The sequence below is a fragment of the Tigriopus californicus genome, chromosome 3 (assembly GCF_007210705.1).
Source record: "Tigriopus californicus strain San Diego chromosome 3, Tcal_SD_v2.1, whole genome shotgun sequence".
Lineage (NCBI taxonomy): Eukaryota > Metazoa > Arthropoda > Copepoda > Harpacticoida > Harpacticidae > Tigriopus > Tigriopus californicus.
The window spans coordinates 11,694,172-11,709,212 of NC_081442.1; the positions used below are offsets into that span (position 1 = coordinate 11,694,172).

Consider the following 15,041-nt stretch of genomic DNA (forward strand, 5'->3'; position numbering starts at 1 on the left):
ATATAACCAGCCGCAAGTTTGGTATGCTTTGGTCACTTTCGATTAGATATGTTCTTCAAATTTACCGTTATTCTATTATTATTCCAAGGTCTTTAATGGAGCTTCCTGATAAAATGGGTTTCAGGCGATTGTCGCTGTAAATTGGCTTGCCTACTCCTTTTTGTCGTACGTCATGATTCGAAACTTATCCTCTTTTGTATACAACGTCCAAGTCATTTTGCAGGTCTGTCTGGTTCTGTGAATTTCTTCCAAACGCTAGCTTAGTATCGTCAGCATAAGAAGATATTAAAGAGTGGAGGGGTAATCCTTTTAGTGGTTCAATGAATAATACGAACAGAATCGGACCAAGAAAGGTTTGCTTGAGGTACCCCAGATACCACGTGTCGACGGCGCCTTAAGTAGGCGTTAACTCGAACGGCTTGAGTGCGGTTGGTGAGGAAATTTCTGATCCATGAGTACATATTTCCTCCAACACCTATTTTACTTAAACAAGTTGGCAGTAGAATATGATCTACTTTGTCAAATGCTTTAGCACAGTCCAAGTGCATAACATCGACACAATCGTTATGTTGTAGTCCCTCTATTAAGTCGTCAAAATGCTGAATCAATTGCGTCACAGTGCTAAAGTGGGCACGAAAACCATGCTGCTGGTCAGGAATGTTAATTTTCATGTGAAGATATTCAAAAAGTTTTGTCTTAACAAGGTTTTCCATAACTTTGGAAACATTCACCGTTAATGAGATTGGCCGATAATTAACAGGTTGATCCCTATCTCCCCCTTTATATCTGGGGACCATATGGGCATGTTTTAGTTGTGTGGGTCCCCTCTGACAAAGAACGATTCATTAAATATGCAAAAATTGGAGCGATGTCTAGTGATGTGAGTTTAAGGAACTGTGCCGTCACACCGTCAGGTCCTGGAGAGCTTGAAGATATAAAGGTTTTGATGGCTTCGACAACTTCTTTCTCGTTAATCGTTATGTCTTTTAGACATAAACTGTTGTCAGCTAAACAAGGGTCGTTTGGTACATGTTGAGTCGGAGTTGACAAGACTGAGGATAATTGATTGCCAAGGAATATTGGCTACTTCGGTCGCATTCGTGGCATTTTATTGCTCGGCAATCTAATTGGTCCTATCAGGGTATTGGCTTTTCGTTTCGAGTTGGCATGAGTGTAAAAAGCCTTAGGGTTTGATTTAACATCCTGAATTACTTTCTTCTTACACTGTACCTGACTCTCTTCAAACGAGTTTTTGAAAAGAACGTCTAGGGCTTCAATTTTCTTGCGGATATTTCATGGCGTCGTCAATGTTGGATTCATGTTCCATTTTGGGCACTTGGTAAAGATTAGCTAATCTTAAATATATCAAAGGCAATTGTTCTTTATGGAACCAATACTTGGCTAGTCCAGTTTTCAAGACTTTTTCGAACGATTGATTTCTCATGCCCCAACTGTGGTGAATATTTCAAGCAAGTTATGATCCGATATTGTGGTTGGAGTGACTGGAATGGCTGAAACCAAATCCGGGCTTCTGGCACAATGCTACGACGCCAAAAGGCAAGGACACACTTCAAGTGATCTTCACCATGCCGACTCCAACATAATTCCAGATTTTGCGTCTTTCTTAAAGCAACTTTGTCCCAAAAGAACATCGGTGGTTCTAGATATTTGATTTCAAAATGTTTTAGCCCTGACATTAATGCTCAAAATTTTTTTAGATGGCTGCACCAAGGGACCCGGCAAAGTAATTCGCCCTTTGTGTTATTTGGGTGATTTGGGTTATTCAGAAACACGCCATCAGATTTCTAGAAGCATATCCGTTAGCTGCGAAAATTGTAAAAAAATGTTTGTTGACGACCTTGCCTTCGGACCCGGTAAGTGCCAAAAAGGCAAATGGGGTATTTTCTCTTTTCAATTTGGTCACTATGAAAATGCTCAATTCAATCAAAAACCAACTTTGGTACGCAGATATTTACTTTTTGTTCATTAGTGATTCAAAGCTTACTTTTCAAACACTCGTGGAACGCAGAGCCAAAACAAAACGTTTCCATGATTGGAGTTGAATTCCCTTTGCGTAGAGATAGAAATAAAATTAAAGAAAATGTATCTAAAGATCCTGATATTGTTCACCTGTCTAATCTCAGTATCGGATGAAATATGGATAATTTTCGTCTATTGCTTATTCCTGATGGATTGCAAGACTGAAGTTGATGATTAACATTAGACTGGGCCATTTTCACTTAAAGGTGGCATCTACTGTATTTACCAAAGTTATTAGATTAGACACGGTCCCTATAATGACTTTTTATCCTGAGTTCATCTTGAGTTTCTGTTTCGATTTCTTTGATCTGGCATGTTTGGTGAAATCCTTCTGATTGTTAGCGACATCATAATTATTAATGTTTTTTCCTAATTTTCAAATGACTTGTTCAAATGAGCATATGAAAAATGCATGCTGGACAACAAGGACCCCAACTTGTTTATTGATCCAGAGGGTCGTGCAATAACTTTAGAGAAACGAGGTTTCAACCGTCGGTTACGTGATGGACTCATTACAACAGCAACTTGCAATAAAAAACAATTATGCTAACTTAAAAGATCCAGGATAAAGAGAATTATTTTTTGGTTGGAGATGATATTTTAGTTTCTTGGCGTAGAGATGGGAACTAAGATATGTATATCTTGTTTATTTCATTACAAACTGGTCATAAAGACCTGCACGAACAAATCTTCAAAGCTTAGAGCACTTCAGCTTACTATAGTACTGCAATCATTTGTAGAATGGACAGTAGAGCTGACCGAATGGGTCTCGCGCTCACAGAACCAATATTTATAAATACTAAAGAATTAATATAGAAATGGATAATGTGTCAATGAGGCCTGTTTTTCAGGCAGTATTTGTTTCAACTCTGAAATATTGCAAATGACGAAAAAAAAAAAATCAATATTTTGCCTTTTTCTTAAACTAAACATTCATTTTGGCCCTTGCAGTGATTCCAACACCTCGAACGTGTCTTTGTTGATGATCATATTGTCAAATATGAGTTTTACAATCTTTCCTGAACAGATCGTTTTGAAGATACAGTGCAAAATCCACATCAAAAAGTGAATACGTTTGATTTCCATAGCGTTACTGGTCCTTGTAGGAAAATAATTCACAGCATGCAGACAAGTAGCTGAACTTCTTTAGAAATATCCCCAAAATATAGTTGATCAATGCATCAAATGGCGCCCCAGATTGAGACCAATACTTCAAGCATATCGGATTCTAATTCATACCCATAATCGTTTAGGAACTTGATCTGCGATTGCTTGGCAGTACCTTTTCGGCTGGAGTTAGTAAAGAGTACTTTGTATGTCTTCATATCTTTTTAGGATGGGCTGTCCCAACATCTTTTGGTTGTGAAAAGGGCGATCCCTGCTTTCAGGATTTCAGTAAGCTGTCTCCATTACTCTACCTGGGAATAATCCAAGCAGAAAAGTTATTTCTTAACCTTGAGGTGTAGTCCATGGATTTCTTAAGAAGAGGATACGGATAAAAATTTGGGGGTGACCAAAGTGAGGGATTGGTAGAAGTTACTCAGATATATTTCTTGAGACATATTGAACAGCATCTAAGGATTCTTATTAGTTTTGAATACAATTTGGGCACTTTGCTCGTGTTTTTTGAGGATACAGCTTTAACGACAGTTCTCTTTCTTGAATAATGAATAGTGTTATCAATTTGCCCAACCATGTTCTTTGTCGTGATGTTATACATCTTCATGATTAGCTTTTCCAAGAAAGTTGAATTGTTTGTTGCTTGACATTCACATTGGCTTTGAAGCTTATTACAACAATCCAAGTCCTTGTGAAGATTGAGAAATGTTGCTACAAACACGTCTCTTGGAGCACTGACTGACAGGCGCATCGTTTTTTTTTGTTATCAAGTCAACTATACAGAGGGAGTGTTCTTGATATTCAAATTTTGTGAAAATATTGTCCTATCTGTGAATTTTAAGTGAGCAAGCCATAATATGGAGTGATGAATGTTCACCTTATTTTTAGTTGTGCCAAGTGTTATCCCTGAAAGTGACAGTTCAACATTTATGTCCAATTCTGTTCTTGGCATCTCCCAGTGGAAAAACTCTGCATGTAAAATCTGAGATGATAAAGAAATTGGTCGAACAGAAAGCCATCACACACAAAGAATTTAACATTTATTGAATCAGCAGCAGTTAGACTTACGCATGGAAGAAAAAGAGAAACTTGTATTTGTTTGAATTTGCCAAAATACACAAAAGTAAACAACACTGAAACCTTGATTGAGGTTGGGCACTCAAGGAGTGAGGTAACTTCTACAATTCACAGAGTTGTGCAGTTTAGGTTGTAACATATTACGTGATATCTTCATCATCAAATGGAGATGGTATTTGGCTGAATGATGCCCAGACGTATGAAGCAGGCCGATAATTTTTCAGGAGTGATATCTGTTCAACAACAGTTTCCTGTTGTAAGGTCCTTGACGACAAGAATTGTGTTTCTGACCTATACCAATAGAATGGTCATTGTCCAAAAAGGTTGAGTTCTCACTTGACTCTCTCGCTCTCAGAACCATCAATATAAGAGCCTGAAAAGTAATCGTCAGTAAATAAGTGATAAATAGTATAGATTCAAGGATTGATGATCCTCAGTTAGGTCACATAAGACCCATAGAGAATGCCTTTGGTCTAAGGCTATTAATTTGATCAAAGTCCGATTGAACAACATGATCAAATATTGGAAATCCAACCATGAATTGGTTGTATCAGGGAGCACTGGTTGAACTTTATTCACATTTGTGTGCATGCAAGTATCACATGGGAAAGTAGAAAACTTTAAAATTGAAGGCCTTGGTCATAATACACGGATGGGCGGCAGGAACATTTTTGAACACAAACTTCAGAGGGAAAATCTAACTAGTTGATTGTTGTTCCTCGATCTCCAAGGTCGCCCAGTTATGTTACTTTGGGTACATTGAGGTCAAAAAATGAGATTTTAGAATTGTGACTGGTCCAGAAATTATGAAAAGAATAAATCATATGCCGATCATAAATATCATGGATTTAAGTTAAATTTCCAGGCCACACGCCAATCAAATATTTCATACCAACTTATTTCATTTGCCACTTAAAAGTACATCTTGGAGGATTTTTCAAATGGCGGATCTAAAAAATAAGCTGTAAAGGGACTTTGCACGCAACCTGCTCAATTAGTTTGGTAGATTTCCAAGCTGGAATCTTTTACTAATGTTTCAATTTCAGAACGTAATAAGCCCAATCAAATTTCCTAGGACTCATTTGAAAGTGCAATGAAGTTGAAATAAGGGCTTTCCATGCCAAAGTTGAGGATTATAGTGAAATTTGAAAACAAAATTTTTAAAACTTTTTTATGTGAAACGCTTTCAATTTCTTCTTCCAGTTATCACAAATGGCAAAATACGAACCTCAAATCTTTGCTCTTTAAAGCACATGTCTGCCTTGGTTTCCACAGGGCATAACTGCTTTCGGTGCTTTATTTTTATGAACCATCAATTAATTAATAAAAGAATAACTTTTAGTTATTATCTTATACAACTCATTACTGAGATGGTAACTGAGCTTACATAAGAAGAAATATGCTTTCCTTAAAAAGCTAATTCACATTTCATCTTCAAGTTGTTATATTTCAATGATATGAGCACATTTCTTCCATGTTGCAGAGCGGGAGCAACCCAATGGGTGGTACCACTTTCAAAGCAGTTACTACAAGTTTATTGCCCAAAGTAACACATATGAAACAGGAATGGCCACTTGTGAAGCTTTGGGCGGACAACTAGCTTCTCTGGAGTCTCAAGAGGAATTCATGTTTGCGCGTACAATAGCTTTTACCTTGAGCTTTCACCAGCCTGATGAATTCAGCGGTGATTATCGGATAGGTAATATAACTTATTTAGGTAGATATCGCATGTATAGGGTAAGATATAGGTTATATAACGAACTAAATCAGATCCATGAAATGGCAATGTCTAATTGTTGTGCAACTGAATCCAGGCTTATATGGAAATGGCTCACAATGGACTTGGAGCAACGGAAACATCATGGACTCGAACCTAATCAATCTATGGTGTCCAAATGAACCAAGGAGCACGGATTCATTGAGCTACGTTCAGTTTTGGGGTGGTGCTGGTTTTTGCAGAGACGATATTCAAGCCAACACAAAGCCTCAAAACCTCATTTGTGAGGCATCGGGTAAACATTTCCCTTCCCTGTAGTAGATATTGCCCAACTCAAATTGGCTTGCAGAGTCTCGTCTTATTTTGACAAAATCCAGACATTTGGTTATGGTTCAGCGTAAGATGCTTGCGTAGCCAAATTTTCTAGCCCGTTGAGTTCAAGTTTACACAAGTTATGATTGACTTTGAAAGTCTGATACTAAACAATAAGAGTTTTGTTAGCATACTGTTAGAACGCCAGGAATTCGAACGAACAAGCTAATTTTCTAGCTCAAGTAACAAGTCGTGTTTTTGGCCCAATATCAAATTATGTGTTTCAAGGAAACTACATTACAAATTTCAGTTGATGTAAAAGAATGGGTAAATTGTTTTGCTCATTTTTTGTGGTTACTTTTAACCAGATGAGGGCTAACTCACTCATTCATTCTGGGTACACAAATAGGTTGTGAAAATTGTATTAGTAATAACTAGTGGCGTTTTGCCCCCTTACCAAATTTTGTCTTTCCAAGAAACTGCATTCCAAATTTCAACTCATGTTAATGAATAGAGCAAAGTTAGAGCATAGAACTTTTTACAAAAGCAATTTGAAGTATTGATTATCAGCCATGACCTCATCATCCATATTCCTCGGGTTCATGCTCAAAGTAATGATCAATGTTCAAGTAAAATTTTCTGCATTTATAGTGTGCACAATGGATCCTCCTACGTTGAACAATGCCAAACGTGGAATTCGTCTAATGGGCTTATTAAGTCACACGTAAGTGATGTGTTATGTTATAATGTTTGAACAGTTGTCATTTTTACTAATATGTGTTAATATTGTTTAACAAAATTGTTTTAAACATGTTTATATACTGCTGCTGTTAAGTGAGTTCCACTTTTATATTGAACATATTGATATTTGCACTAAGAAATCCTCATTCTTGAAAAAATGGCAGGTAAGATCATTGAAATTACTATAGAATTAATTAACACTAAAATTACTGGAAATATGTCAATTTGAAGTCTGAATGAGTTCAATTGATTCCGTCTTAAAAGTAGTTGATTCAATTTGCTGATTCAGTATTTGGAAAACCAAAGTAATCAGAGAAGATTCATACAATTGTTTTGGAATCATTGCAATAATGGTAATTTTTTGCAAATTGAACATTTATTGAAGTGCTGTAGTGTCATGAGATGTTGAACTTAAGATATATATTGCATGTAACTTGATTTGCAGTTCATAGTACCACCAATCAAGCTAAATTTAATGACCACAACATTTTTGTTAAAAGAGTGTTAGCCCTTTATGTTACAATAATGATACCAATATCTTTATTCTAACTATTGTTCATGGCATGGCGTAAAAATATATGTAAAAGATGGTGAGTAGATGTAAATCACTTGATATTGGTCGCCATCAGTTTCAACTTCTTATTTTGAATTGTTGTGATAGAATTGTAGAGTGTTTCGTATTTCCCGCACCGTCACATTCCATCATGACGTGTTAGACGTCATACTCTTCATATCATCAGCAGCAAGCCTAAAATTTTGTTGTTGCAATTTTGTAATATCAATTATTGGCATAAGTAATGTACAAAATATGTGACTAATATCATTTTCGTAACCATTGATGGTATGGGCTTCAAAACAAGCATCTAAATATACTTAAAATGACTTTAAACATGTCTTAAAGTACAACAACTGAAAAGTGCTTATTAGGTTTTCATAATAAAGCAAGAATTTGCTCTTAACAAAATCCATCAATACTTTTTGCCAATAATATTATTTGTAGAAATTGTTTCAAAAATATTTTGACCAAATTTCAAGTAATTTGGTTAGCTCGTTTTCAAACCATGGTTCTTGCTCTGGGAAAGGCCCTCAATCCAAAAGTAGACATACTGTAGCTCTGAGCTACATATTGTTCTTTTAACTCATTTGGATGCTTCATAATCATGGAATAATATATCTTAAGTGATATGACACCTGCCTTATTTGACTATTTTGCATATTTTGGATGCTTTTGCAAAAAAAAACGAGTCCAAAGTTCAAATTGAGATCTAGTCCACTGTATTTTGATATTATTCTGTGCCCCTTACATAATGCCTGTGTTTTGTGCAAACTTCCTAATGAGTGGAATTTTTAAACTCTACTAAAAGATAACTCATTCATTTTTCACCATTGCCTGATGTTTATTGTCAAATGTGTGGATTAAGACAAAATTATCAATTGTCTATCCCAAATATTCTAATATGTTAACATTTATGTACATGTACTTTATTGCCTATTCCATACATTTCTTTTATATTTTGTCAGTGTAAGTTTCTCATCAATTAGTAAAATTATTCTTGTTGATTTTCTATTTGCGGGTGTTTTCGAGCCAGTTTGACGCAATATTTCACAGATTTGAAAAACGATTTGATTGTTCTTTTTCAATTTGATGTTTCTGGGTATTTCATTTATTCTTCTGACTTTCAAAATCAATTCAGAAATATCTAATATATGGACGGAGTTGTATTTCCAGGAGATCATTATTTAATTAAAAGCACTTAAAAATACTCTGTGGTATAGATAATTTTATTGATACTAGAGTTACTGTCTTGATTCAACGCAATGGCCTAACTTGGCAGTCAAGGGAAAGCCGTGTCGTTTCCTCTCTTTAGAGTCCCTGATTACTCATGTCCTCCTCGTACATCTGCTATCTCGTTTCCCCCGTCCCCGCTTCCGCAACTGTCATGGCGCGTTGATTCTGACTTAACGGCCCCACTTACCTCCGCCACTTGCCCGCCAGTCCCAGACCCCGACCCGCGTGCCCGCTTCTGCACCTGCCAAGAATAAAAAGCAATCTGTTCATATTTGTGTAATCAAATTTTTATCGAACTGCATCATTGATAAGTTGGATGATGGAATCTGGCGGTTTGGATCTATTGAGGAATCCATTTGCCCAATATGAAGATGCCACAATCAGATGAACCAACGCTCCTAGATCTTCTCAACACGTTCCATTGGTGGATTTGGGCTGAAAACTAAACCGTAGACGCACGGTATTCAGCACAAACTTCGTAGACCGAATTCAATATGAGCTCCAGCTATTTGAATATCATCGCTACGCCAATAACTCCATCATAGCATGATATTGGAAAATATAAGACTAATCTGAACATATTCACTCAATTCTATCTGACCTTGATCTGTTAATAAGACTAAGTTTCTCGAAAGACAGAGCCCCCAGGAGGGATATGCTAAAGATTTTTTGTGATCGAAATGAAAAAAACCTTAATTTTTTTCCTCTGATCAAAGCTTGGGTTCACGAGAAAAGGCGCTCTAGATTTCAACTCTATCAGATGTTTGGGCAAGCTCTGGCCCCACTAAGGAAACGTGCTTGTCAAACCTACAGGGTGGTTCAGATAAATTGTCACAAAATTGAATGCAAGGTGGATCACAGGCATTTGTTGACACTTGAAATTTATTTTATGAAAAAAGTAGGTTTCAATGTCAACAAAAGATTTTTCATAATGGTTGCTGCCATTATGAACAACAGTCTCAACATGATGGCGAAAGCTTAGAGCAGCTGCGGCTACCTCACCCAGGCTAAGTTGGACATAATCTTCTTGATAGAGGCCTTTAAAGAGCCCGTTGAACCATGAGAGGTCTTGCAGGCAATGCTCTCAACACGTCCCCAAAGGTTGAAATCACAAGGGTTCAAATCTGGTGAGTTAGAGGGCCATTGATCTGGGTGCCAAAGAGTGTGTACCCTCTTTGTCAGCAGCTTCAGCGTGGTCTTGGCTTTGTGAGCAGGTGCTGAGTCGTGCTGAAAGATGTACGGCCTTCCTTGAGCCACTGAATTCATCCAAGAAATTACAACCTTCTCCAGAACATTGCAATAAACCTCTTTGGTGACTTTTTCTTCAGAGGCAAAAAATGAGGCGGCATGGCATCACCATCCATGCTGATCACCCCAAGTACCAAACTGAGGCTGAATGCTTTTGTCTGCATGGCTGGCTGAATGTCTTTGGCATCCGTGGAGATACAGGGCTCATTACGGCGGTTCGTAGCCTTGTCCACAGTAAAGGTTTTCTCATCTGAGAAGAACTGAAGATGTCCGTCACTGTTCTTCAGAGATGACAAATATTTTTGCCTCTCTCCACTCAGATGGCCTTTTGATGTTCATTTAAGAGATGCTTAACAGTTCTGGCTCTTGATCTGTATCCCAGGTTCCTCTTGATGGCCCTTTTGATCGTCGAAGTGCTCACAGTAAGTAGCTCAAAAAAAAGATGAAAGGTCCTTGGAAGTTCCTATGATCAAGAACTTTCCGAGAACAAACATAAATAGAAGGAATCACATTGGAGAAGTTTTTTATACTTAAAAACATGTTCTTAAACTCAATTACTCGTAAAATAAACGAATGCATAATACTTTTCCAGCCCTAACTACTCCATACTTGATTAAATTTCTCGTCTTGAACTGCTGGGATTCCAATCTCAGAAGCGGTAAGGAAGTCCGCAAAAAATGGCCATAAGAACAAATGAGACACACTCTCTCTCACTATAAATGTCAATAAAATTGATGTCTATTTGAAACAACTGCTTGATCTTTTTTGCAAGCACAAAATTAAGGAACATGTTGACAATGTTCGAGGGCAAATTTGCAATCATTTGCTATGTTACGAATTTGACTCTTTTGCATCTTTTTGACATCCATAGAGATTTGTGAGCACGAATTTATGAGAACAACTTGTATTACACCATCTTGCAGCACAGTGTACGCAAATTACTGGTGGGAGGTAAATACATGTTTTTATCTTTCCGGAGCAACTGGATGAAATCTGCAATAAAGCAAGAATGAAGAAAGATGAAGAAGAACCCCTTTGAAGCTGCTTTAGTAGCCAAAAATACCAACCATTTTTGTTTTCTGTATTTTGCACTGAAACATTTTAGAATGAAGGTTTCGTGTTTTTGGGGATGTTTTTGGCGTAGAAACGGCTTTGGTTGTCGTGTGTGCTCGTGTTAAACATAAGTCCACACAGTTGGAAAAAAACCCTTTAAAGTTTTGATGGAAATTCCCAAACCCATCTTGGCATTTTTCTACCTCAGAAAACCATGGGCAACAATTTTGATTTTATTGCTTATTACATAAAAAACTTTCCTAAAAACATTATAAAAACTAAAATTTTCAAAAACCTACTCAAAGTAAATTGGGAGCACAATAAGTTATCTCTTGAATATAAATCATGATGTTATCCCTGCACCGCTACTTAGTTCCATGGGATTTAGTGGTCCAAAGTTCATCGTTCTTGGGGCAAAAAACGATGAAATTGGGACCACTAAATCCCATTTTACTAAGCAACTGTGAAACAGATGATATAATTATTTATATTCAAGAGCTAACTAAGTGTGTTCGGAAATTACATTGCGTAGGTTTTTGAAAATTTTAGTTTTTACTATGTGTTTAGGTATGTAAGTTTGTTATGTGGGTTAGAAATCCATAAAGCAATAAAATCAAAGTTGTTCCCTGTGACTTTTTGTGGTAGAAAAATGCCAAGTTGTGTTTGGGAATTTCCCTGGAAACTTGATCGGGCTTTTTGAACACCGTGTCCATGTGGCAAGTGCTTATGCTTCTGGTTTGTAGAAATGACGTCTACCATCTGCTGGATTGCTTAAAGGTTTTTGTTTTCGCCATCAGTCAGCTTTCATTAAAGAACCCATTGATAATCCTACGTATGCGATAACTGATAAGCCGATTAGAAGCAAAATTTAAGCTTAAAGTAAAACATTGGAACCCGCTTATATTGTCGCCCTCGGGACCGAGCTAAATTGACGATATATCCGGACTGACGATATATCCGGATATTCTCTATCAGGTGCATAACGAAGTTACATACGTAAATATCTACGAGTGTTTAAATGATATATAACTCAAAAGAAGTTCCAATTTTTGAAACTTTATTCTAATTTCCAAGGAAACCTTCATGAAAGATTTTGGAGGCACATTCCAACTCAGGACCAAGTTGAATTCGGCTGGGGTGGCAGCCAAATGAACAAGCAGGGTGATCAAATTTTTCACGACGACATATCCAGAGTGAGGCGACGTTGTAAGCGGAGTCAATTCATATAAAAAGCTGAAGAAATGAATCAGGATTTTGAAAAAGCGACGATGTAAGCGAATTGACGGTATAAGCGGAGATAAGTGGGTTCCACCTTACTAACAAAAGATACACGAACAATGAAGAAGGCAGCAAAAAAGGGTGCCTCGGATCCAAGAGGGGAACTTCAAGTTTATGTAAGAAGAATATCCTCAAAGCAAATGTGCAGGTATGGATAACTAGAGTTTGAGACACAAATCTATTTTCTTTTCAGACGTCACAATACACATGCATTGATAGGCCGTATAATTCCAAGAGCTGCTTTCGTCGAGTAGTTTAAACTTCTCCACTGTATATGAAGGATATATGTTTATTTGCATGTTGTAACGAAAGTACTAATCAAAAGAATGCGTTGCCGTTTGACTATATATCGATTGATGTCTGCTCTATTGGGAAATACGCTCTGCTTCAATATCCAGCGAGTATCACAACCCTTTAACAACTGCAAATCTGCAATGTCCATTTCATAACCAGTCTGAAAATAATTTTGAATTGGCCGGATATGACCTTGTTAATAAAATTGTGTTTCAGAAAAGGGTGCAATATACCTGTAATGTTTGAGGTGTTTTTTGTTTTTAATGGTTGCATGAATGAACGGGTAGGAAAAAACAAGGTTGTTAAATACTGCCTATTGAACGATTTCAACTTGACGTTATCAGCTTCAGAAATAACTGCCCTTTATCGTTCAAAGAAGTGCTTTCTTGCCAAAGTGGCCCGTTTAAGAAGCCAAATTAGACCCAATAAAGGCCCTTATTTGGCTGATTGCTAAACAAACTACTCGTGACATGCCATGAAAGCAATGTCTTCTTAGAGCATTAGGTGACCCGGGTCACTAATAACATATAAGATTTTGAAAGAATTGGCCAAAACGACAAAAGTGCATTACAATTCCGAAAAGAGAAATCGGCCTAATCGGCCCCTTATTTGGTAAAGGCTAGATATCACAAAGCGCCCTCTGAGTGCAGGAAGTAAACCATATTTCGTGCAGCGTAAGAAGGATATGTTGGACGAAATGCGATTTTTGTTTAACCTGGACCGGAATCCTTTATCAAAAAATGTTTGGTGATAAGTAGACCTCCGAAAAAGTAAAAAAATGAAAAACCCTGTTTGGTCCATTTTCCCACTTTTTCGACTACTCAAATCAAAGAGTTATGTTGCCAAAGGTTGGTCTCTCCTTTGTTCCGATGTCTCAAAAACCACCGAGTCTACTGAGGTGGCCTTGCGACTTAACGATTATTTTATGCCCCGTTTCTGTTAGGGAGAAGAGATCTCTCAAGAGCAGGGAAGGCATGAAAATTGATAAACAGGTCAGAACAACAATGAAAAACCTTCAAAACAACCCAGGTCCGTTCTAAACTGAATGAACACGGGGGTACCCATAACACATGTTTCCTGTTGGCGAGAATGCAAGGACTTCTACGTAGTTGTGTTCTTCTTTGATAAAGCAACATATGCACAAACTTTTTCTAAAATTACATCGTAAAAACGATCTCAAATTAATGATTTAATACACTTATAACCTTTAGTAACATAGCATATTTGAAACGCAATCAACAAATGTTGAGTCACTTAACCAACGTTTTCTTGGAATTTCATTAAAAAACCATCAAGTGGGCATTGAGACTTTGCGCTTCAAAAGTCGTATTCGACCCTAAATTCGATTTCTTTTGATAAAAAAGTCGTTTTCACGCAAAAAGTGATAAATCTGAAAACTAGAATGTCAGATACGTTATAAAGGTTTAAATACATAATTGGCTAATGGAGATCTTTTGGAAAAAATGATGGCCTTCCAAAATAAGTTTGAAGCGACAGTGTTTACTAATTCTAGCTTTTAAAACCCTATAAGACAATGAATTTAAAAAAGTGAATAACTCGTTATGGTTATAACCTAAAGTTTATTTTGATCGCTTTCGATCTAAGTAAATTGTAATAACTAAGCATATGTCAGGTAGCTATTCAAACAATTGAAGTCAGTACATTACTGAAAGTACTGATCTTTGACTACGTTTTAGACAATGGTACTTGCGGATGTACTTTACTATGTGATTTGATTTTCTAATCTGAACTATTTTCAGATGCTTTTCTACAAAAGTTCTTCAGTTGCTTCAATAAACCAATCAAGGTTTGATTTGCCTTTCCATAGACATCTAAAAAGAGAGGTCTTCTAGAAATCCATGGCCTTTCCAACAACTGACGAAAAAATGTTAGCTGAATTTTAGTTCGCTATCCACTATTACTCCGAAGCCCTTTTCAGATTCCACCCCGTCAAGGGAATGGTCCTTGACTTAGCATGATGGACCAATGTCGCAACGCCCATATGTGATGAACCTGCACTTCTTGGTATTGTATTCCTTTCTTTTCACAGCACCCCAATCAAAAGTCGCCGTTGGTCAAATAGGTCAGAACTCCAGAAAAATCATTTTGCTTCCTTGGGGGACGCCCGAGGAGACTTATGTCCAAGCGTAGGAAACAACATTTAGAACCACTTTTATTTTTTCTTGCTTTTTATACTCTGCTAGTCAAGGATGCACTAGGACGTCACAAACGTAATGGATATGTTTTACTACTCCCCTGACACAAGATCGTTTCGCTACAAAGCCGTGTTAGTCAATGATCCCTGAAAAAGAGATCTTCTTTTCCCACGTATGCCATCAGAAGGTCCACCATCACTTTACACATGAATGAGGT

The 15,041-nt window shown here is 37.1% G+C and overlaps 1 protein-coding gene across 1 annotated transcript; it reads left to right on the top strand.

The window, feature by feature from the left end:
- The first annotated feature begins 5,635 nt into the window (after positions 1-5,635).
- On the top strand, positions 5,636-9,326 carry LOC131878004 (uncharacterized). The gene is made up of 4 exons (XM_059223881.1): positions 5,636-5,935; positions 6,051-6,248; positions 6,917-6,989; positions 8,875-9,326. Exons 1-4 carry the CDS (start codon positions 5,803-5,805, stop codon positions 9,047-9,049), a joined length of 579 nt encoding a protein of 192 aa, XP_059079864.1. The 5' UTR covers positions 5,636-5,802; the 3' UTR covers positions 9,050-9,326.
- Positions 9,327-15,041: the final 5,715 nt, after the last annotated feature.

Bases quoted from the DNA above. Each gene is read 5' to 3' on its own strand.
- LOC131878004 (XM_059223881.1), top strand. From the start codon at position 5,803: ATGGCCACTTGTGAAGCTTTGGGCGGACAACTAGCTTCTCTGGAGTCT. The intron at 5,936-6,050 runs GTAATATAACTT...AACTGAATCCAG, and splicing joins CAGCGGTGATTATCGGATAG to GCTTATATGGAAATGGCTCA. The intron at 6,990-8,874 runs GTAAGTGATGTG...TCCTCTCTTTAG, and splicing joins ATGGGCTTATTAAGTCACAC to AGTCCCTGATTACTCATGTC.